This window comes from Sorghum bicolor, chromosome 9 (assembly GCF_000003195.3).
Source record: "Sorghum bicolor cultivar BTx623 chromosome 9, Sorghum_bicolor_NCBIv3, whole genome shotgun sequence".
Taxonomy (NCBI): domain Eukaryota; kingdom Viridiplantae; phylum Streptophyta; class Magnoliopsida; order Poales; family Poaceae; genus Sorghum; species Sorghum bicolor.
In genome coordinates this window covers 57241304-57262213 of record NC_012878.2, presented here as the reverse complement: position 1 = coordinate 57262213, position 20910 = coordinate 57241304, and the positions used below count along the sequence as shown (strand labels likewise).

The 20910-nt window shown below is 45.5% G+C and overlaps 3 protein-coding genes across 5 annotated transcripts; 1 reads left to right on the top strand and 2 right to left on the bottom strand.

Annotated features, from left to right (window-relative positions):
- LOC8063601 (ras-related protein RABA1f) lies at positions 3195-5143 on the top strand. The gene is made up of 2 exons (XM_002441475.2): positions 3195-3883; positions 4415-5143. The coding sequence occupies exons 1-2, from the start codon at positions 3666-3668 to the stop codon at positions 4845-4847; spliced, it is 651 nt and encodes a 216-aa protein (XP_002441520.1). The 5' UTR covers positions 3195-3665; the 3' UTR covers positions 4848-5143.
- Positions 5982-13623, bottom strand: LOC8063600. The gene is made up of 6 exons (XM_002440208.2): positions 13473-13623; positions 8567-9442; positions 8005-8318; positions 7174-7272; positions 6914-7078; positions 5982-6434 (listed from the first exon to the last, which is right to left on the bottom strand). Exons 2-6 carry the CDS (start codon positions 9366-9368, stop codon positions 6288-6290), a joined length of 1527 nt encoding a protein of 508 aa, XP_002440253.2. The 5' UTR covers positions 9369-9442; positions 13473-13623; the 3' UTR covers positions 5982-6287.
- On the bottom strand, positions 16257-18876 carry LOC8063598 (splicing factor U2af small subunit B). Of its 3 annotated transcripts, XM_021448407.1 has the most exons (3): positions 18732-18859; positions 17593-18248; positions 16257-17483 (listed from the first exon to the last, which is right to left on the bottom strand). In XM_021448407.1, exon 3 carries the CDS (start codon positions 17458-17460, stop codon positions 16537-16539), a length of 924 nt encoding a protein of 307 aa, XP_021304082.1. In that variant the 5' UTR covers positions 17461-17483; positions 17593-18248; positions 18732-18859; the 3' UTR covers positions 16257-16536. The 3 variants fall into 3 exon arrangements, with proteins under 3 accessions (XP_021304082.1, XP_002440251.1, XP_021304081.1); XM_002440206.2 differs by lacking the exon at positions 17593-18248 and having other exon boundaries at positions 18732-18876; XM_021448406.1 differs by having other exon boundaries at positions 16257-18248.

The window sequence follows — 20910 nt, the reverse complement described above, 5'->3', positions numbered from 1 at the left end:
CACAAGTAATATTAATGATTATTTAGTCCGGATCCGCCCCTGACTGGTAATATTATAATGGTAAGTCCTCCAAAAATGTCGTAGTGGTACTATAGCACGTTATCTAAAAGCATGATTAAGGTCTATGTTTTTATATTGCATTCTATGTAACGAGTCACGTTTAAAGATAACGGTAGTATGAAATTACAACCAACTCTTCACTAAGAATGATCTCGGTATAACAGGGGATCTGGCTGCACACTCAACCAATTCAGCGTCGCGACGGCGAGACACACCGACCGATCGACGTCCTTCTCCAGCTATATACTCATCACCTACTTTCCCGATCTATGTCACGTACGCACGGGTGACAGCACGTATAATGCACGCACGAGCGCGCGGGCGCACGCTTGCTCGGTTTGTTCCTAGCTAGGGCATTCAATGGCGAATGGCGACGGAGACGAGGCGGGAGAAGTGCCGGGCTCCAAGCGAGGAGGATCGCAGCAGAACTCGCACTGTTCTGTTCTAGCTCGTGTGTCCTCGTGAGCAACGCAGCACAGTCGGTGCGCATGCAGACTGTGCCGAGTAAATGACGCGGAGCTTGGCTAGGGTCTTCCGAAAAGTGAAAAGTTTTCGGTACTGTAGCACTTTCGTTTGTTTGTGACAAATATTATCCAATCATGGACTAACTAGGATCAAAAGATTCGTCTCGTGATTTCCAGCTAAACCGTGTAATTAGTTTTTGTTTTCGTCTATATTTAATATTTCATGCATGTGCCATAAGATTCGATGTGACGGGAAATCTTGAAAACTTTTTAGTTCTTAGGGCTAAACAAGGCTAGGAGTTGAGCGAAAACGGGCGGGCGGTAGGCACCGACGGGCGGCGTACGTGCGCGTGGCTGCGACTGCGAGTGGATTGACTCGATCGTTGTTCGTTCGCGGGGAAGGAGGTGCCGGCCGGCGATGGTGCCGCGTGCGCCGAAGTCCGCGCCCGCGGGGGCTAGCTGGCCGCACGTACGCCCCATAAAAAAGAAATGGCCCATGCATCCATGGCCCCGGTATTTCTGCAGACCCATGCATGTGTGTTGTCGGCGCCGGTGGAGTAGCTCATATCATGCCGTGCCTGTTCTCATCTCGCTCTCACTAGAGGTGAAGACGCGCGTACGCGGCGGACGTCCGGTCCCGTGTCTCGATCGGCCGCGCGCGCGCACGGGCAAAACACATATGACCGCGACGATGACGCGCGCTACGTTGGCATGCAATTGGCACGGCGCAGTGGGCAGTGCTTGGCCGTACGTGTGGGTCTTTGTGGTGCACGGTGCACGTACGGGCGATCGATTCGTGTGCTCCACGGCGCGGCTCCACCCGTGGGGGGTCCCGGCGGGTTCTGGCACCCTGGCGTAGAAACATGCATGCATGGCAGGCCGCGACTGATGCGCGCACGGATCACGGCAACGACCGCGCAGTAATGGCAGAGACAGAGGAGCAGGACGCGAGAGGAGCGTAGTACGGCCGGCGCCGCAGCTGGAATTGCGCGGTCGTCGACGCCACCGATCCCCTCCGCTCCTCCGCTCCTGCCCGATGCCATGGTCCGCGCGACCCAGACGGCGACACGCACCCCTCTCGTTCTTCCCCGTCATCACCGGTCAGCGGTAAGTAAAGTTCAGTAATCAGTAATCACGGAGCTGATCCGATCATGCGAGGCAGCTTTCCTCAGAAATGACAATAGTCATGCCCGTGCCAGGCTTCCCAGCGTGTGGCTGCCCCCTGCCGGTGAAGCACGAATCGGGAGAGCTTCTTCCTGGCTTCTGGGGAACCAGACCAGGACCACAGCACAGCCATGGGCCATGGCGGTGCTTGAATAGATGCATGGGGATTAGGCCGGCCGGAGACGTCGGAGCGAATGACCGGCGCGGGCCACCCTGCCATTCAAGCCATTCCCCGCTTCGGGAATCTACATGCCGTTGCCGTGTCAAACGCGACAATATTTATGGGGGGAGACACGGACGTACAGGCAAGAGGCACGAGCGCAAAGCTCAAACGAGGGTGTTGCACGTTTGGGGAGCATGGGTCTTGTTTAGTTTACCCTGAAAACCAAAAATTTTTTAAGATTCTCCGTCACATCAAATCTTGTGGCACATGCATGAAACATTAAATATAGACGAAAATAAAAACTAATTACACAGTTTAATTGTAAATCATGAGACGGATCTTTTGATTCTAGTTAGTCTATAATTAGATAATATTTGTCACAAACAAACGAAAGTGCTACAGTGCCGAAAACTTTTCACTTTTCGGAACTAAACAAGGCCCATGCATAAATGAACCAGGCCGAGGCGGCAATGCTAATCCAATTTGCAATGCTACCTTTCATTTTGTCAATGATGATCGAGCCGAGAGGCAATTCATCAAGTGATGAAAATACTCCTATGTGCAGATGGAATCCGGTCTAGCTTCATGGCAGATTTTGTGAACCGAAGCATCGACATGAAGTCGTCCACAGAACTACACAAGCAGCAATGCAACTGCTAACCAGTAACCACCACATTGTTCCCAAAGTAAATACTTCCGGGAAACATGGCCATATAAGTTTTTCAGCTGGGAGCTGCTGCGGCCTAAGGCCTTGTTTAGTTCCCTGAAAATTTTGCAAAATTTTTCACATTCTCCGTCACATCGAATCTTTAGACGCATGCATGGAGTATTAAATATAGACGAAAATAAAAACTAATTGCACAGTTTGGTCGGAATTGACAAGACGAATCTTTTGAGTCTAGTTAGTCCATGATTGGATAATATTTGTCAAATACAAACAAAAGTGCTACAGTGTCCATTTCCCAAAATTTTCCAGAACTAAACAAGGCCTAAATTAGCACGAGACAAGCACCGACCGATCCAGCTCGTGCCATCACAGCATCACTCAATGTGCATACCTTATGAAATCTTATTGTACGGACTCACATGGAGCCATACCGGAGACGAGGGGAGAAAAAGAGACAGCAGACAGGCAACATATTCCTGCACACGTGCAGTGCAAAACCTGGAACCTGCACTGCACACGTACAGCCTCTAGCACGAGACTACACGCACGCAGCGAGTTTACCCGCGTCGCGTGTGTCCATGTCACAACCACCGTTTAATCTGCGGCACGGAAACCTTGATTTGTTAGGTAGCCTTGTCCATATCACTTGACGACCTGACGTGCGCCAGCCGCCCGCCTCCACCCACACGACCAGCAGATCTGATCCCTCTGGCTCCCGCCTCCCAGTCCCAGCACGCGAGCCTGCACCGCCGATCTGCCGAGAAAACAAACCACGCCGAAACACGGCCCTTTCGCTCGTTTTCTCGCTCGTTTTCCCCACTTTCCAGCCCTCCACCACCTCCCCGGCACCGCCCGCTGGGGGCTCGGCGTGCGCCCGACTAACCCAACCGACCACGACGCGCGCACGCGTCCGCACGGCACCGACCCCGCACCGCACGAATCCGGCAAACCGAGCAAAAAAACGAGGTGAGATTAGGAACTGAGAAAAAACCCGCACCCGCGTCCGGGTGCTCTCTCTCTCTCTCTCTCGCCGCCCCCTCCCATCCGCGCTCCCCTCCTCATCCACCGCCCGTCCCGCCGCCGCCGGCCCAAGGCCCGCTAGCCAGCCGGCCAGCCTTTGTGTGCGTGTGTGCCCGTGGTGGTGGCGATGGCGTACCGGGCGGACGACGACTACGACTACCTCTTCAAGGTGGTGCTCATCGGGGACTCCGGCGTCGGCAAGTCGAACCTGCTCTCGCGCTTCACGCGCAACGAGTTCAGCCTCGAGTCCAAGTCCACCATCGGCGTCGAGTTCGCCACCCGCAGCATCCACGTCGACGACAAGGTCGTCAAGGCCCAGATCTGGGACACCGCCGGCCAGGAAAGGTACATACAATCCCCAGATCCAGCTGTGCTCCGCGAGCCGCGTCGACCCCTTTCCTCGTATCTGATCTCCGATTGGTCCGTTCGTTAGCGATTGCTATGCCTGCGTCGTATCGTATGGATCTCTGTAGCTTGGTTTGGTCCGTGACCCCCTAATTGGCTGTTACACATGGACGCAAATGAACTGCTTCGATCATCATTGAAAGAAAACGGAAAGAATCTGCACTCATTCAATGCACATCTTCCGTGATTGCACCTGCACGTACCATTTTCAATCTATCACATTTCGAGCTATCGGAATATGCAGTTTGTGCAGGTGCAGGGCCAGGCAGCCCTGTTTTGCCAGATGTGAAGTTGTGGACGTTGAAATTGTGGATAGAAATCCATATCTCTAGCCCTGTGCTGAACTGTTTGATTGATGCAGGCGACGTCTACTGTGTTTGATATAGGAGTGCCATTATTCTTGTGGCTTTTGCCGTTCAACTACTTGCTGCACTGCAGATTACTTATATCATTTGGTCGATGCTTCTGCAGGTACCGTGCTATCACAAGTGCCTATTACCGTGGAGCAGTAGGAGCACTCGTCGTCTATGACGTTACACGGCATGTCACCTTCGAGAACGTGGAGAGGTGGATGAGGGAGCTCAAAGACCACACGGACGCCAACATCGTGATCATGCTTGTCGGCAACAAGGCGGATCTGCGCCACCTCAGGGCCGTCCCGACCGAGGACGCCAAGGCCTTCGCCGAGAGAGAGAATGCTTTCTTCATGGAGACATCGGCCCTGGAGGCAATGAACGTGGAGGACGCCTTCACCGAGGTGCTCACCCAGATCTACCGTGTCGTGAGCAAGAAGGCCCTCGACATTGGCGACGACCCCGCAGCGCCTCCCAAGGGCCAGACCATCAATGTTGGCGGCAAGGATGATGTGTCTGCGGTGAAGAAGTCTGCCTGCTGTTCGTCTTAGCTTGGAAGGATAGAACATGTACTTGGGTTGGTTGATACTTTTGCAGTAGAGGGCGCAGGACGTTATTGCAGTCATGGTCCTCGACCTGTATTCATGTGTTACCAGGTGTCGTTGATTTTGCCATTTGATACATTAATTCATTCAGGACTTAAGCTGCCGGTATAGTTTAGGGATGGAAGTGTGCGGCTATCATATTTATTTTTTCATATAGGCCTTATCTATTTTGTTGCTTTCATTTCTTGTATCTGTATACTGTCGCTTCTCTTATATCAACCTAGGTGCATTGCTTCAACAAACTATTTGCTTTGCTAGACTGCTAATTGCAATCCTATTGGTCACTAGAGTAACTCGTTGGAATTGTATCAATATGCTTGGCAGTTGGCACGCTAAGGCGTGAAGTAATTAGATGTTCTTGTCAGTACGTGCCCTGTATGAACTGATGCTGATGCCCCATGTAGCACGGCATGTAACTTAACAGATGTAGCACGGCATGTAACTTAACAGCCTTCGCTTGCCACCAGCTGCCGTGGCTGACGCTTTACAGACCTCGTGAACACCACGGAATTAAGGATGGGATGGTGCTTAGTATCCGTGGTTTTTCTTTCTCTAGTCTAATTTAATAAACTAAATAGAACGTATATAGTATGTGTACTGCAAACACGACTATCGGTGTGAATATAGGTAGAAGGGGAAAAAAAATATAAGCTAAGTCCTACCTCTGCAGCAAATTCCACGGGACTCTAGGGTCGGTTTGGGTACGAGAGCTAATAGCTAGCTAGCTAAAAATTAACCTAATTAGTTCTAGTACATCCAGACAAGACGGCTAATAGATAAACTGATTTTTTGGACTTGTCTTCAACTAGATTTTAGCCAACCATAACTAATTTGGACTAATTTTTAGTCCCAACTAGTAGTAACTAACCATGTATATCCAAACATGCCCTAAGACCTTGTTTAGATGCGCATGTATTTATCTTAATCCACATGTTGAAGTAGATTAGAGTGAATTTAAACTAAATTTCATTTCAATCCACTCCAACATATGTGAATTGAAATGAATACACATATATGCATGCCTTCGATAGGAAGATCCACCGCTAAATCTTATGCAGCTCTAGCAAAATGCTCCAAAAGTGAGGACAATTTTCGGTTCTTTCAATTGCAAAATGTACAGAACTTACTGTTTTCGGGTTTCTTTTTTTTGAAGAGTAAAGATAAATACAATGTACAATGTAAATGAAGGGGGCATCTACCAAGGCAATCATGGGAGCTTTACACACCATGGTGCCATTTAACATCTAAAATATCCTACAAAATATCTGTACAGTTTTTCGAAGCTCAGTTTATGTCCACAGCAAAGGGGACGGCAAATAAAGGCAACCATGTCTATATACAAAATCGCGCTGATTTGCCACGCGGTAATAATGTTATCGGGGACGATCATCCATTCCTTCTATCTGATGACAAAGCTGTTGTCTTGCATATGGGGCACAAATTTTTTATCATCAACCATTGCTTTATGCAATTCACATGGTACTTGTGACCGCATCCAAGGGTTCCTATAAGTTCTTTAGCTTCATACTCCTCCTGCAAGGCATGGACCAAGTAATCCTTAAGGACAAGAAGCATATATCTCGCTTTCAAGCAAATGATAACGATGATGGTTTCACTGTTTTCAGTAAGGTAGTACTTCTAGTACCAGTGGGGTACAAATTATCTTTACTAGGCTAATGTGACCAGAATCTACCATATACTCCGTAACTGGTAGCGGGCTAATGATGTACAAATAATAGATTATAATTCAGTACTCCCTCCATCCCAAAATAACTATCGTTCTCGCTTCCCGAGAAACAACTTTGACTAAATATATATTAAAAAATATTAATATTTATGGTACACAATTAGTATCATTGGAAAGATCTTCAAATCTATTTTTTTAACAAAATTATTTGGAGATACAAATGTTGCATGTATTTTCTATAAATCCAGTTAAACTTGCGACACGAAAACCCAAAACGACAGTTATTTTGGGACGGAGAAAGTACTAGACATGGCAAGAGGTTGACCTGGCATATTATGCACGCATCATTCTCCAAAGAAAGCTCAGAAAACTGATCAGGGATGCTAGCTGCTCCTGGAACATAAAAAGTGGACCTCAAGTTTTCTTGGATATAGCTTTCTGTCAAACCAGTATTGACATCACCTATCTGCTCTTGCAATGCTACAAGCTCCTGCAGAACATGCAAAGAAAATGAATTTAATCAGATATATACACACCCAGAAAAGGTGCACAAAGAATTCACAAGCATCCAAATGAGATACATGCCTCATAAGTCATGTTATCCACATCTAAACGCATATCTCTATGTTCATCAATAACATGTCCTGCTTCATAAATCCTTGAATGATCCATCACTGTAGCGTTCTGCACAGATACATCAATTACTTGAGGTAGCTGCATGAAATAGGAAATGTTCACGGAGGCAGATTCATGCAGACACTGCTGACAGGCTGTACTACTGAGCCAGTGATAACATTTGTCTCACATCTTTGTATAGCTCAAAGACAGCAGGCAGTTGCCTAGTTGGGCTATGAAATTCACATATCATGGCAATAAAATAAAATGGCTCGTACATCTTGGCAACAAGAACGAGATATATTCAGACAATGATGGATGCAGACCATGACTGCAGTGAAAAGTTGCATATTATAATACAACTGCTGCGTGTCAGATAGTTGTGCCGAATTGAAGTCAGGGGACATGAATTTCTAGAACTTGATGATCAATGCATATTATATAGTATTTCAATGAAGAAGGGCTACAAGGCTTCCCATGACTGTGAAGTGGACATTTGTATCTAAATTCCAACATAACTAGGAGTATAAATGTAGCGCATCCAGTTTTATATATCGAAATGACATGAGTTGTTCTTCAAGAATGAGTATGAAACACTGACATCTCTGCACGATCAATGATGCACCCAAAATGGTAAATTCAAAGTCTAATATATGTTTTACGTGATTACCAAGAAAGACTCCAGTGGACGCATGAAAAATATTCATGGAGACATATTTTTCAGCATCCAGTATTGTTATTAGTAGATACATGCAACTATGCAAGAACTTTACGGGTAAAAATTTAGAAATATGAAGCCACCTGATATGGCAGAATTCTTAAAGACCCATTGTTAGCTTGGTTTATCAGAGGTGGATGCATTGGATGCCCAAAAGTGTGCTCAGCATTAAATGGGAGAGCCAGAATTCTTGGATCTAAAGGATGGCCAACGGCAGAAGGATTTAAACCATGCACCACATTGTTACCGACGAACTGTTGATGGGGTACTTGTATTTGAGGTGCTTGTGCTTGCATACTATGCAAAGGATTCTGGCAGAAAAGAGGTAGTGGCCCATGAATAGAAGAATGACCAGTTTGGTAATCCTGAATATTTCCATTCGGCATGTCTGCGGTTCCTGATGAACAAACAAGACAAGTTCAAAGCAAGAGTTACCAAGTACAAAACTAAATCTCACACACAAAGATTTACATTCAATGGCCAGTCAAATACATGACAGCAGAAATTTACTGCTAATCTTATCAGCAAAGCTGATAAAAATAGTCATCTATTTTGTCAATGCAAATAAATTGGAAACTGTGAGATGATTCCTTAATTCATCATTCAGCAAAACATCAGATGAATATATCTTTATTCAGAACTAACCTGGAGGATTGACCATGGCATTACTATATCCCCACTGTGGCACTCCATGACTTGCAGCCTGTGGAACCCATGTATTGCACTGGCTTATGTGAGATGGATATAAATAGTTACCATGAGGTACCAACTCTGGGCGAGCAGCCACAGAACTGAAACAATTTGAAGCATCTGCAGAAGATTCTTCTAAGAATGGCCACCCATTGCTATTGTGGTATTCTGGTAGGTTTGAAGCAGCATAACCGGGTAAACAATTTGATTGAGATGAAGCATTCCATGGTCCGCGCACAGGATTCTGAGGCGCATGAACAGATGAACTTGAGCCAGCAAATCCATGAAGAAAATGATGATTTCCAGCAACTACTGCATTTTTCCTTTTCATGAATCCAATAGCACTATCACCAAAATTGACACTGCTGCTACTTTCATCAATAGTTCCTGTGGAAACATGATTATGTAAAGATGGTGATAGCACATTGCCCAGTCCAAAGCTTTGAGTCTGAGGAATATATATGTTGACAGCTGCTGCTGACATGCTAGGGTTGTACATAGTAGTTGGGAAGACAAATCTCGATGTAACACTGGCATGTGGGTATGAATTATGAACATGCGGGCGCTCATGATTCCGCAGATCACATATACCAACATTAGCTGTATTTCCTGGAATTCCAACAGCAACTTGCATGCCCAGGTTGGATGAATCACTTGTGCCTGCATAATAGGAACTTCCTGGTTGAACTTGGACATGTCCTTGCTCCCATTCAGGATTAACGGACTGATGTGTCCAGAGCATATTTCTATGTGACATGAGGCCAATTTCTATTTCCTTAAGAAGAACTACTGCACGTTTGGTCAGCAAATATCCTTTATCATCACCTCTCCCTGCAAACGAGATTGACCAAACATGGTCAGCATTCAATCTAATATGGATAAGTACAGATGAAAAATGTAAAGCATGTCTCGTTTAAGTAAATGATGATAGCAGACAAGATAATTCCCAGTACATGCTGAAGCTTGCAAGTGGGAGCAAAATATTGACAAAAGAAACTTGCACGTGACTGGGCCTAGGTAGCAGAAGATATTGAATAGTCCATATATAAGATAAACGTAAAATAGTTTAATTCCTGTTGATATGCAGAGGCCTTGATAACTTGATCCACAACCTTACAGAATATTCATCAGTTATATGAAGAAGAGGACTGTGTTTACTGAAGGCACTAACACTTTGTCTCAAACAACATTTTGCAAAATATATATATAATCTGTGATTCAAGTTTCAGTACCATTGGCCCTACACTATGCGCCATTATATCTTGCACCTCAAAAATGACGGATCTTCTATTTGTTTGTCAGAACAAGGCCGTCTCCTCATAATAATAATAATAAGAAGAAGAAGAAGAAGAAGAAGAAGAACAAGGCTGTCTCTTAGTTTATGATTTGTATGCACATTTATTTGTCCAGTAACAGTCATGCGCGCAAGACTGATCAGCAGCAGCCAGACGGTAAGTATTATAGCACGATACTGTAGTACTGTTGTAGCTACAACGCGGTTTCCATGCAAGACACCAGCTTGTCAGATTAGCTCATAGCTTCATATGCATTATTCTGTATCGGATTTCAGTTTGTTAGATCTCCACAGTATAGCTGGTTCAAGTTGGAATGCGGCAGATGGAGTTTGCATCTTAAGTGACATGTCGAATCAGCACTATAACAAGCTATGCATAATTACTTGCGAGTATGGTAATTGATGAGAAATTGTTGGCACCAATGGGGGGCCACACTTATGACATAATACAACCAAGGTACAGCTATGCATTACTCTCACAGGTGACTGGGTGGGATTAATTTATGTTAGAAAAGAAACGATACAACTTCCCGCCTAAAAGGCGAATAACATTGAATATTGAGTGAAGTATTTAAATGTCAACAAGGAAGGCAGGAATAGAAGACTCAGCAAAACAAGCTGTGAGGTTTATGTCACATGAAAATTTTGCATTAATCTAGGCCTCTGCACTGAGCAAGAGTGGATCTACCAGGGTCCAGGGGTGCAGATAGGGTGCCTAAGCATTATTCCCACTGCTGCAATTTGGAATAACATTGGAGTCAGGAGCAGCAGAGGCAGTGAGAACTTATGCTGGGAAAAGAGGCACCATAGTCTAAGCCTAATTGGAATTTGGGCCATGTTCTGCCTAATGACCATGTGTGCGCAAGTGAAAACCATGTGGTTGAGATTGAGCCATAGTATAGCGGTGCACCAGTTTGTCCACTTCTCTTACTCATCATAACCCTAGAGAGCCTCACAATAATTGTTGAGCTCTCATGTCCCATCTATCTGTGCAATTACACACATTTTCCTCTTTAAAAATATCTTTTGATCCAACTATGTAGCATCGGCGTGATTTGATTTAAATGGCAATATTAATTTGACATGAATGCAGGATTCCAAATCCAGTGCTATTATGGTACAATGAGGCAAGAAAAAATAATATAAAGCTTCAATCCAAACCCGACCAACGAGCCGCAAATCTGAAATTCTAGATGCAACCACGGTCTGGATCACTTGGTAGAATGGTAACTACAGTGTACAACTAGTTGATAAATAAGTGACGACTAGTCGCAACCTTGCAACATGCAATTGGGGTGATATTCTAAAGCCTATTTTACAGTTACCTGGTGAACTAGTTTCTATTGTTTTCAATCTTCCTGTAGTCTTGTTTCAAAAAAAATCTTCCTGTAGTCAATTACTATGCTTCCACATAGTTAAAGTCCTCTTAGTGATGTTCATTACTAAGCTGGCTTGCTCGCAAAAAAAAAAAAATTTACTAAGCTGGCTATGATGCAATGTGTCTAGTTTGTGATTACTACACTTCCACATAGTTAAAGTCCTCTCTAGTGATGTTAATTACTAAGCTGGCTATGATGCAATGTATCTAGTTTGTGACGTGTAAATCCTACAATTACAATATGGACCACTGGATAAGAAATGCTTGGTCTGAACAAATCCCAAGCTTCAAACACATACTAAGAGAGTATGCACTCCAGTACATAAAAACTTAAACAGTTGCTAAAGAGAAATTCATGCAGTTAGCGAAGGTAGCATGGGAAGAATGAAAATAAATCGGAACTACATTGCAGGGGTAGAATGGGGAAAAGGAGAAAAGAACTTAGCAATCAGAGTTTCAAGTAAGCTGGGTGTGTTCACTCATTGCTCCATGCACCTACAAACAAACGACATGACACAATGCAAAGGCCGATCTAAGTTTGGCCCATCATGAACGAAATTGCCAAAGGAGGAGATAGTGGAAAGAGGGTGGAAGAGTACTATAAAAGCAACAAATAAATTATTTTTTGGTTTCCCTCGTGTTGTGTTGTGCGGACATCATAACCTCACATCAACCATGTCCATCGCAAACTCAAGGATGAGTTGTTTGACTCAGGTGAGGAGTAATTATTGGCATAGGTCCAAATAATGAAACGGCAAAATGTAAGCTGCAGAAAAAGTTATGACAACTCATAACAATTACGACCATTGAGATCCCATGGTTGGGAATAAATTGATTGGTAACGCCAATAACTTGTCTTATCTAAAAGATTTAGCTGTCGCTTTCCTTATTTAAGAAGATTAGAGGCTTTTATGTGAGATGGGCTCGACAAATTTAGCAATGTAGCACATTTATTTACTCGTCCGTTAGCGAGTTTGCGACTTTCTTGGAGCTTGCCGTTTCTGTTCCTCTCTGCCCACCCGTGCCCTTGTTACAGAACTTACATTGAAAAGTTAAGTTGTCGAGTCTCATAAATCTAAAGCAACGACAAAAGGATATATTAATGACACTAACTTCAACAAGAGGCTATATGGATATATGATTGGAAGCACGACAACCCTGACAAAAACTCTTGGCGGCTAGTGTTGTAAGCTCAGCTGTGCTTGTGCAGCAATTTGCATTGTCCTCCAGTGCAATATAGCAGGTAGGAAAAGCCTTTCCCTTCTGTTGACCCTAAAAAAGCCCGCCAAAAACTACCAAGATCCACATGCTAGCAGCTGAAAAATTCTATGCCCAAGTACCGAATAACTGAAAACTACTGAGTTTTCAAACCAAAACAAAGAACGTAGTACCGTACAGTAACTAAATTCTCCAAACCACAGATAAAACAGTTTAAAGTCCAAGTCATTTCCTGACCTTTAGAACCAAGTATCATTGCTAATCAGAAATGAGCATGACAATGAATCAGCACAGCTATCTCCTGACCACATTCAACTAAGAGTCTAAGAGTTTCTCATTCCCAAGCAAAATTCTCCGCGTCTACCTAACGCTTATTCTGACCGTGGTTAGTACAGTCTCAATCTGCACAGCCACCCCAAATGAAAAAAAAAAATAAACACACTACGCAGCACAAATTTCAAACCATATAGGTCCACGATCCACCAGAAGTCCAAGTCTGCTGCTCCATCACCGGCAATGTTGACTCTAAGCTCGATAGTCCACATTCCGAATTCTGAGATGAGCTTCGATGCACTAAAAATCGAGCGAAGCACACAGCTACAGCACAGAATCCTCCGTCTGAAAAAATAAATAAATAACCCACGCACGAACGGGACAGCCAAAATCTCGTCACCAGTAGCTTCCCGCGACCGGCGCGGTTTTGCAGCAGGAATGCTCCCCAGCCCCCAACCAAACGCGCCTGAGGGCGTTCGAACGATACCCCTCACAGACAGCTCCGAGCAGCTAACCAAACGCCCAATCGCGGCCCGAATCGCGGCGCTCGGGGATCCGATTCCTTCCCCGGCCCACCGCGCGCACACAGATACAGTCACACGGACCACGGGCGGGAGCACAGCGAGCTGACCCGCCGCCCAGACAATTCGACGAGGAAGGGGGGGAAACGAGCCGCGCGAGGATTCAGGAAGCATCACCTCAGCAGGACGGGTCCGCGATCGGGCGCGGGAGCTGGCGGAATCCGCGCGGGGAGAGAAGCCTCGCGCTCGAGCGAGGCCGGTGGTGGTGACGAGGTGGGGAGTTGGACGGAATCGGTTGGTGGAGGCGGTCGTATCCGGTGTGTGTGGGGGGGGGGGGGGGGGCCGGGGGGGGGGGGGAGGATCGATCGGCGGAAGGGGGCGACGGTACGGGCGGGTTGCGTATTTATAAGCACGACGAGGAGCTTTTCGCTTTTCAGGGACGGAACGGGGCATTATAGAGAAGAAGAAAAAATAGACCGAGGGGGGGCTGTTGTCTCCTCGCTTTTTGAATGGTTTTTTTGGACAAAAAGGATGCGGTGATTTCAATCCCGTGGTCACGTTTTCTGTCTCGGCCGCTTTTGAATCGGGGCTCGGACAGCGCGGCGGCCATCTTTTTTTAGCGCTGTGCTTATCTGTTCGTCTCTATTCCTGTGTCAAAACTCAAATGGTTTGTGATGATCGTGTCGTGCCACGTTAGTTCCTATATATTCCGAGCTAAGGTGGCACGGTGCTACCACTTTTTGGCCTAGGTCTCATTCTCGTGTGCCTGCAGGGCAAGAGTCGTCCTCTCGCAGGATCCAAACGAGACGGTAAATCGTTTTTGCTTGCTTGCACGGCAAATCATGATTCCACCAGCTCGAATCATCCCTGCCCTGGCATAAGTATCCAGTACGTACTACGTAGTATGTTATGTCGCATCCTCCACCTCACAGAAAAGGGCATTCTCTGATGGCGACGAGCTCTAGATATGGACGCCACTCGCTCTTCGTTCCTCTACAAGGCTCTTCTTGGCTGTCCTTTGCAAGTGGCTCCTGTGCAAATACGCTTTACCACATTGGCCGGTCGTTCGTTCGTTCGTTCGTTCTATTCTGTCCTAGTCACACACGCACCGCTTGGCTTGTCCGTCGCCACTCGCCAGAAGCCAGTAACGACGTCAGATTATGGGGAGGAAGATGAACATTTTTTTAAAAAAAAAAAACGGAAGATGAACATGAGATCGTTGCGTCATTGCGTATGGGTATGGCCTAGACATGCCGGGCCACACATATCGTCGTCTACGGTCATGTCGCTTTAGACCCGTAGCATGATGCTCCAGCGAATGACGACAAGAGAAGGTTGGCCCCCGACCTCTCCTCTCCCTTCCGGATAAGCGCGACGGTGCGCACGTCCGTCTTGTTTGGGGCCTCGACGCCTCGTACGTGCACCAGGAGCCAGGGCCGGTAGAGTCCGGCGCCGTGGCCACGCAACGCAACGGCACGAGAAACGCTCCCGTCGCCGCGAGACCCAACGGCCTCGTGCGGCACGTGGTTCTACTTCTGCCGATGGTTTCCTTTCTCTGGTCACGCGACTTCGCCCGCCCCGCAGGCCGCAGCCCGTCCGTCAAAAGTCAAAAGGGGTGGACGGCGAAACCGCAGCGCGGGTGTGTGTGTGGTCTCGACGCTAGCGCCTGGTTTCCCCGCGTCCCCGCGGCTGCGACTCTGCGAGGAACCGACCACCGAGGAGGATCAAGGTAGGTGGTGGAAGTGGAACACGGGGCTGCGCGGGCGCCACAGCGCGTCGCCTTTCACGTGCTCGCTCTCGATTTGTTTGTGTTCAGGTTCTGTTATGCCCTCCGTCACCGCCGCGCTCTGCCTGGCGCGACGCGAGCTGCTCTTTTTTTTTTTACTTGGTGTTACGTGATGGATTTGTTGAGAGAGTAGAACCGTAGAGCAAAATCGAACATGAGAGCAGGATATTTTCCGAGGAAGATGCCATGTGCCTACGCTGTTTGATTTTATTAGTCGAATCTACCAGACATTTAGCAGTATTTTTTTTAAAATAAATTAACCAACAGTACTTCTGTCATGACTTATCAGCTAAATGAACAACGTCAGACAAAAAATACTATTGGCTGATTTGTTGTAAAAGAAAAATACTACTAAATAGAGGTTGAAACGAACAAGGCGGGGCGGCGGCCGATCGAGTTCACGGGAACAATATTAGGAGGATATCCCTCGAGCAGGACATTTCTCGAGGAAGATGCCATGTGTATTGTGGAAAAGTACCCTCTCCAAATTAGTACAATACGTTTTCTATTTCTTTGAACATTACTTTTCTGTGTAGAAACAATATTTATCTAAGTAAAAAACAATATATACACGTATATAGAAAATCCAAACAGTCATTTACCACTGAGATGAATTTTTTCAGCGAGTCGGGCTACACCGTACAAAGTCAACGGCACGCGAGTGTCAAACGAAGTTTGTTTAAAGCGCAGATCTAATCTCACAGGATTGACACCGACAACATGCAGAAATATTGAAATTGAAACAAGAAAAGGCTACCGTCACTGCTAAGCTACAGTCCTTAACAGGTTCACAACAGAACTACTGGAGGAGTTAACAGGTTCACAACAGAACTACTGGAGGACTCTGTATCCATTTTAGCAGCTTCTTGCTGCGGATAATAAATTTCTTTGCAATTGTCAAAAAAAAAAACAGAACTACTGGAGGAGGGCAACTCGAGTTGACAGGCTCACAAGGGCAACTCGAAACCAGGGGCGGCCATGAGCCCAAGACAAAAGAAGCAAATTTGCTGCAATCTACTGCACAAAAGAGGACATCTGAAACTAAACAAACCTGCTGCATGCTACGGCACAGAGTTAAATGCCAAATGCCGCAGCTCAGCACGTCTAGGAGCATTCAGAAATCAGAAGAGAATCCACCAAGGACATCATACCACATGTGTGTAAGCCAGATGGAATTCTAATGACAAACCACAACTGACATTATCATAAGCTAATAGCACACCACAAAAGTTTCGATACCAATTGTCAACATAACATAATGCCAAATGATCCAAAACAGTACAGATGGAAATAAATCGAGTTTACATGTCTCATTTAACCATAAAACAAACTGAGGTTTACTTAGACAGGCAGAATATCAGCCACACGAGCATACTTAGAATATGGCGGTGAAAGACGAGCTAAGCAACAAGTCCATAGCATAACACTCGTCCCAGAACAGTTGCCACAGAGAGCTCACTGTTTTGCCTCCCGTTCGCGGTTCCACTGCTCAATCTTGGCCCTTCGCTCCTCACTGCTTTCCCTGACTGGGCTCCTTGCACGCCTTGGGGGGCTACCATGCCTGCGCCTTCCTCCATCATCATACCTCTCATGCCTGCCACCTCTGCCTGCTCCATCATCATACCTGTCATGCCTGCCGCCTCTGCCTGCTCCATCATCATACCTGTCATGCCTGCTACCTCTTCCCCGTCCACCGCCACCGCCGCCACGGTAATCATCACGGTCACGGTGATGGTAGTCATCACGGTCACGATGACCCCTCCTTTGTGGTGGGGGGCTTCGGCTTCGGCTTCTCCCATGGTACCTCCTGGAAGCAGAACGCCCATACAGCTTCCTCCTGAGATCCCTGCCAATTTGCTTCACATGCATGAAATTACAGTAGCCACCACGGTTGCAGCTGTTCTCCTCAAACTGCCTACAGGTTGCTTCACGGAAGTCGGTCACAGGAGAATACTCAACAATTATAGGGCGCCCAGAGTAAAAGCGACCCTGAAGAGCATTGTAAGCTGCAGCTGCCTGTTCTTCCTCCCTGAATTGGACATAGACATTCCCAATCATGTGGTCAGCAAGGTTATCACAGACATTCAGATTCTCAATCTCACCAAACTTTCCCAACTCCTCATAAATGTCCTCATAGAAGTCCTCAAAATGCTCCTGCATCTTCTCAGGATCAATTGGTTGGCCTTGAGCATCAACTCCAGGGGTTATCATATCAGGGCGCTGATACATGTTAGCAAGCACAAGAGTTGGCGATATAGTTGGCCTGTTGTGCAGACGAGAGCAGCGATCCCCATGACGACAAGCCCCAATCTTGAAGTAAAAAGGGCAGTTGACCCTGTCCTTCTCAGTGCCGAAGATTGAAGCCAAGTGCTCCGCCATGCTTCAACTCGCAGACTGACAACCTTCAAACATAAGCAAGAATAGTATCAGAAACCATCTTCAATGTAAGATGAATTAGAGGGGGTATAAACTCATTGTCTGTTATCTAGAACCATGGGGATCAAGGAATACCTCAATAAGGTCCTCAGTGTGCAAGATTAAGTAGACAAAAACAAACACAAGCAGCTAAAACAAACCAGAGAGTTCACAGCATATGTATCTTATACGATCATCAAGTAATATTCCTGTGAATTTACCCCCTGTACAGCCCACTGTGTAAATGGATAATTATACAGCTCGAGCTCTGGCAATAAAATCTTAATCCCAATCCCTTTTTAAGACCTAATCTGCACACTTACTCAAAAAAGTTAAATATTAGGAGAAGTGAATAAAAAGACAAAAAAATAGTTGTCATCAGGGCAAGTTCTTGCCCCTGATAATACATTCTTGACCTATAATATATATCTGCAGGTTAGTGCCCATAGATCAACTAAATGAAAACAACACGAAAGTCTCTCTCCACTATAATGTTTAGGAGTGTTCTCTGCAGCTGCATGCAATTTCTAAACTGTAAATACTGTAGAAGAAGCCTGCTGCAGGTACAGCAGCTGCGGCTTCTAACTGCAGTGAACAGACCCTTTAGTTTTCTCCCCTGCAACTGCATATAGTAAACCAAATAACACTGCAGAGAGATAGAGACAGCTGTTCGCCTGCCGCACAAGGGTATTCCTTCTGGTGTAGGCCTTGTATTATTCGCCCGACAAAATATTTTTTGATTTTAACCTAAGCTGCACACCATTTTAGATTATTATTAATATCTGATGGAAACGAAACAAACAACCGAAATCACAGTTAAAGCTACCACCGATAAAAGCAAAATCCATTAACAGACTACTATATCTGTTAATATAACCAGTAATCTGGCAAAATATGTTACCAGATCACACAATTCCAGATGCTACCGACCTAGATTCTAAAAGCTGATTCAATCGGATAAAAGAGGAACTAAAATTCCTGCATATATGCGGACCCAGTAGCAGGGGCGGACCTAGTAAAGGACATGGGTGTAAGCATGTACACCCAATAATTTTTGCAAAGCAATCGAAGTTAGTAGTCATGATACATGCATATACGCCTGTAATTATATTCAGATCTGATTACGAATGATATGTTAGGGTTTGGGCGGGCGCACGATTTTACCTACAAATTACGTTAGGGTTTGGGCGCATGGCTTCGCACAGCAGGAAGGGAGGACCAAGGGGAGGGAATACCTGGCGTCCTGGTGGTGCTCGTCGCCGGCCAAGGTGGCAAGCGGCGAAGTAGGGCAGCAGCGGCGGTCGCGGGGACACCCGGGGCTGCAGAGGTCGGACGCCGCGCGTTGGAGAAGGATCTCCGTCCACTAGCGATGTTTCTGTGTATATATTGCCCTGTGATGGATTGGGCCGCGTCACGCGTATTGGGCCGGGAACCGGAGAGGCAGGGTCGGAACAGGGAGCCAAAGCGCACGGACGTGCGATCGCAAGTGGACGGAGATCCTTCTCCAACTGCTCTCTCCTTGCAGAAGCCAACTAGCGATGTTTTCTTTTAAGTCTCTCAAAATTAAGTACAGTTGGTCCCAGGAAGAGGTAAAGTTAATCATCTCCTCAGTCACTTCCATGCTGAAATGATAGCTTGCCTGCAAGCGATTCAGTTGGTGGTAGATTTGGGAATTGGGCGAATTATTGTTGAGACTAACGCTCAAGAGGTGGTGAAGGCCTTCAAGTCCTGCACATATGATGAATCAGTTGTCGGACACTTGATAGATGAGATCAAGTTATCGCTGGCTTCAAATTTCCTTTTCTGGAAGTGTGTGTTCATTGGTAGAAAATGTAATAGGGCCGCTCATGAGTTAGTCGCGTTGGGTAATTTGTGTAATGAGGGTGAAGAGGTGATCTCCAACTCTTTGCCCGAAAACATTGTTGTTATTGTTGCTAACGATTTGTTAACCAATGAGTAATGAAAGAGGTACCCAGATTCAAAAAAAGAAAGTACAGTTGTAGTATCATGTTCATACACGAAGTATACCCACACTATCCACACGCACCACACGTACACAGATCAGAAGACCATGTCATTTTTGAAATTATCGGACCATCAAGACACCATAGATGATGGGAGTAGGGATAAAAATGGATCGGATCAGAGCGGATAATAGCTTCTCCACATCCTAATTCTTTTTTTATCAGATTCGGAGCGAATCAGATATCATGCGGATTCGGATACGAATACAGATTTTTTAGATATCGGAAATAGTACGGATTCGGGCCGGTATCGGATCGGAAGCGGACTTTTTAAAGTCGGATAATATGTGCTTACGTGTAATTTTTTATGATGAGAAACAATTCGTTAACCAAAGTCATAAAGCGGTTATGCAACTAAAAATAATCACCATCGATCCACCACTTCGATTTAAGATCTCAAAAATTTAATACATGTTAGCGGTTTGCATTTAAGAGTATAAAAAGTGTGTAGAATAAGTAAATATTCTTAATTAGGCAAAACTTTGCTTTCACTCTTTGCCTTGTACTAGTTCTTCACTTTGGTAGAATTCTTTCATCAGACGAGCTTTATTGTGAGCTACAATATAATTATGTTTGTGTCATGGGCTAGACTAACTTATATTCTTTTCACTTCGACTTCTTAAAATATCCGGATTATCCTATTATAAGCGTCGGATCATCCGCGTTCAATTATCGGATTTCACCAATCCCATATCCTACACTGCATCCGCCTATAATCAGATTATCCATATCCGCATGGATATTAAAAACATTTATCCATGTATTTAAAATTCAAATTCGGAGTGAATCGGAGCGGAAAATTATCCATACCACTTTCAATGATGTGACTCCGCATGAGAGAGGCTGCAGACAAAGACGAGGAATAAACCCCCAGGGCGAGAACCCCTGGTTGATTCTCAGGATGGAACACATGACTAATAAAAACAACCACCTTTGGAGATTACGGGACATGTATCATCATAAGGCATAATACGCGATGTTAAAATACCATGCTGTCCTAACAACCTGAGAGCAAAGTATGATAGGCATGCTAAGCACAATTCCTCAGAAGCAAAAGTGTCGAGCATTATGCGCCCGAGCAATTCAACTCCCTACGCAAAGAGATACGTTAAGACTGCAGGCTATGAATCATAGAGCAAGTCCAATGTGCGTTTGATTCAAAGGTTCAACTACCTACCAGAAATATGGGTGGCTATATAGTCAGTTGTATTACAAATTCAGGCCTTGTTTAGTTCCAAAATATTTTGCAAAATCGACACTGTAGCTTTTTCGTTTGTATTTGACAAATATTGTCCAATCATGGACTAACTAGGCTCAAAAGATTCGTCTCGTCAATTTCGACCAAACTGTGCAATTAGTTTTTATTTTTGTCTATATTTAATACTTCATG

Bases quoted from the DNA above. Each gene is read 5' to 3' on its own strand.
- LOC8063601 (XM_002441475.2), top strand. From the start codon at position 3,666: ATGGCGTACCGGGCGGACGACGACTACGACTACCTCTTCAAGGTGGTG. The intron at 3,884-4,414 runs GTACATACAATC...ATGCTTCTGCAG, and splicing joins GACACCGCCGGCCAGGAAAG to GTACCGTGCTATCACAAGTG.
- LOC8063600 (XM_002440208.2), bottom strand. From the start codon at position 9,368: ATGTCACATAGAAATATGCTCTGGACACATCAGTCCGTTAATCCTGAA. The intron at 8,319-8,566 runs GTTAGTTCTGAA...TTTGTTCATCAG, and splicing joins TGCCATGGTCAATCCTCCAG to GAACCGCAGACATGCCGAAT. The intron at 7,273-8,004 runs GTGGCTTCATAT...GTATCTGTGCAG, and splicing joins TAAGAATTCTGCCATATCAG to AACGCTACAGTGATGGATCA.
- LOC8063598 (XM_002440206.2), bottom strand. From the start codon at position 17,460: ATGGCGGAGCACTTGGCTTCAATCTTCGGCACTGAGAAGGACAGGGTC.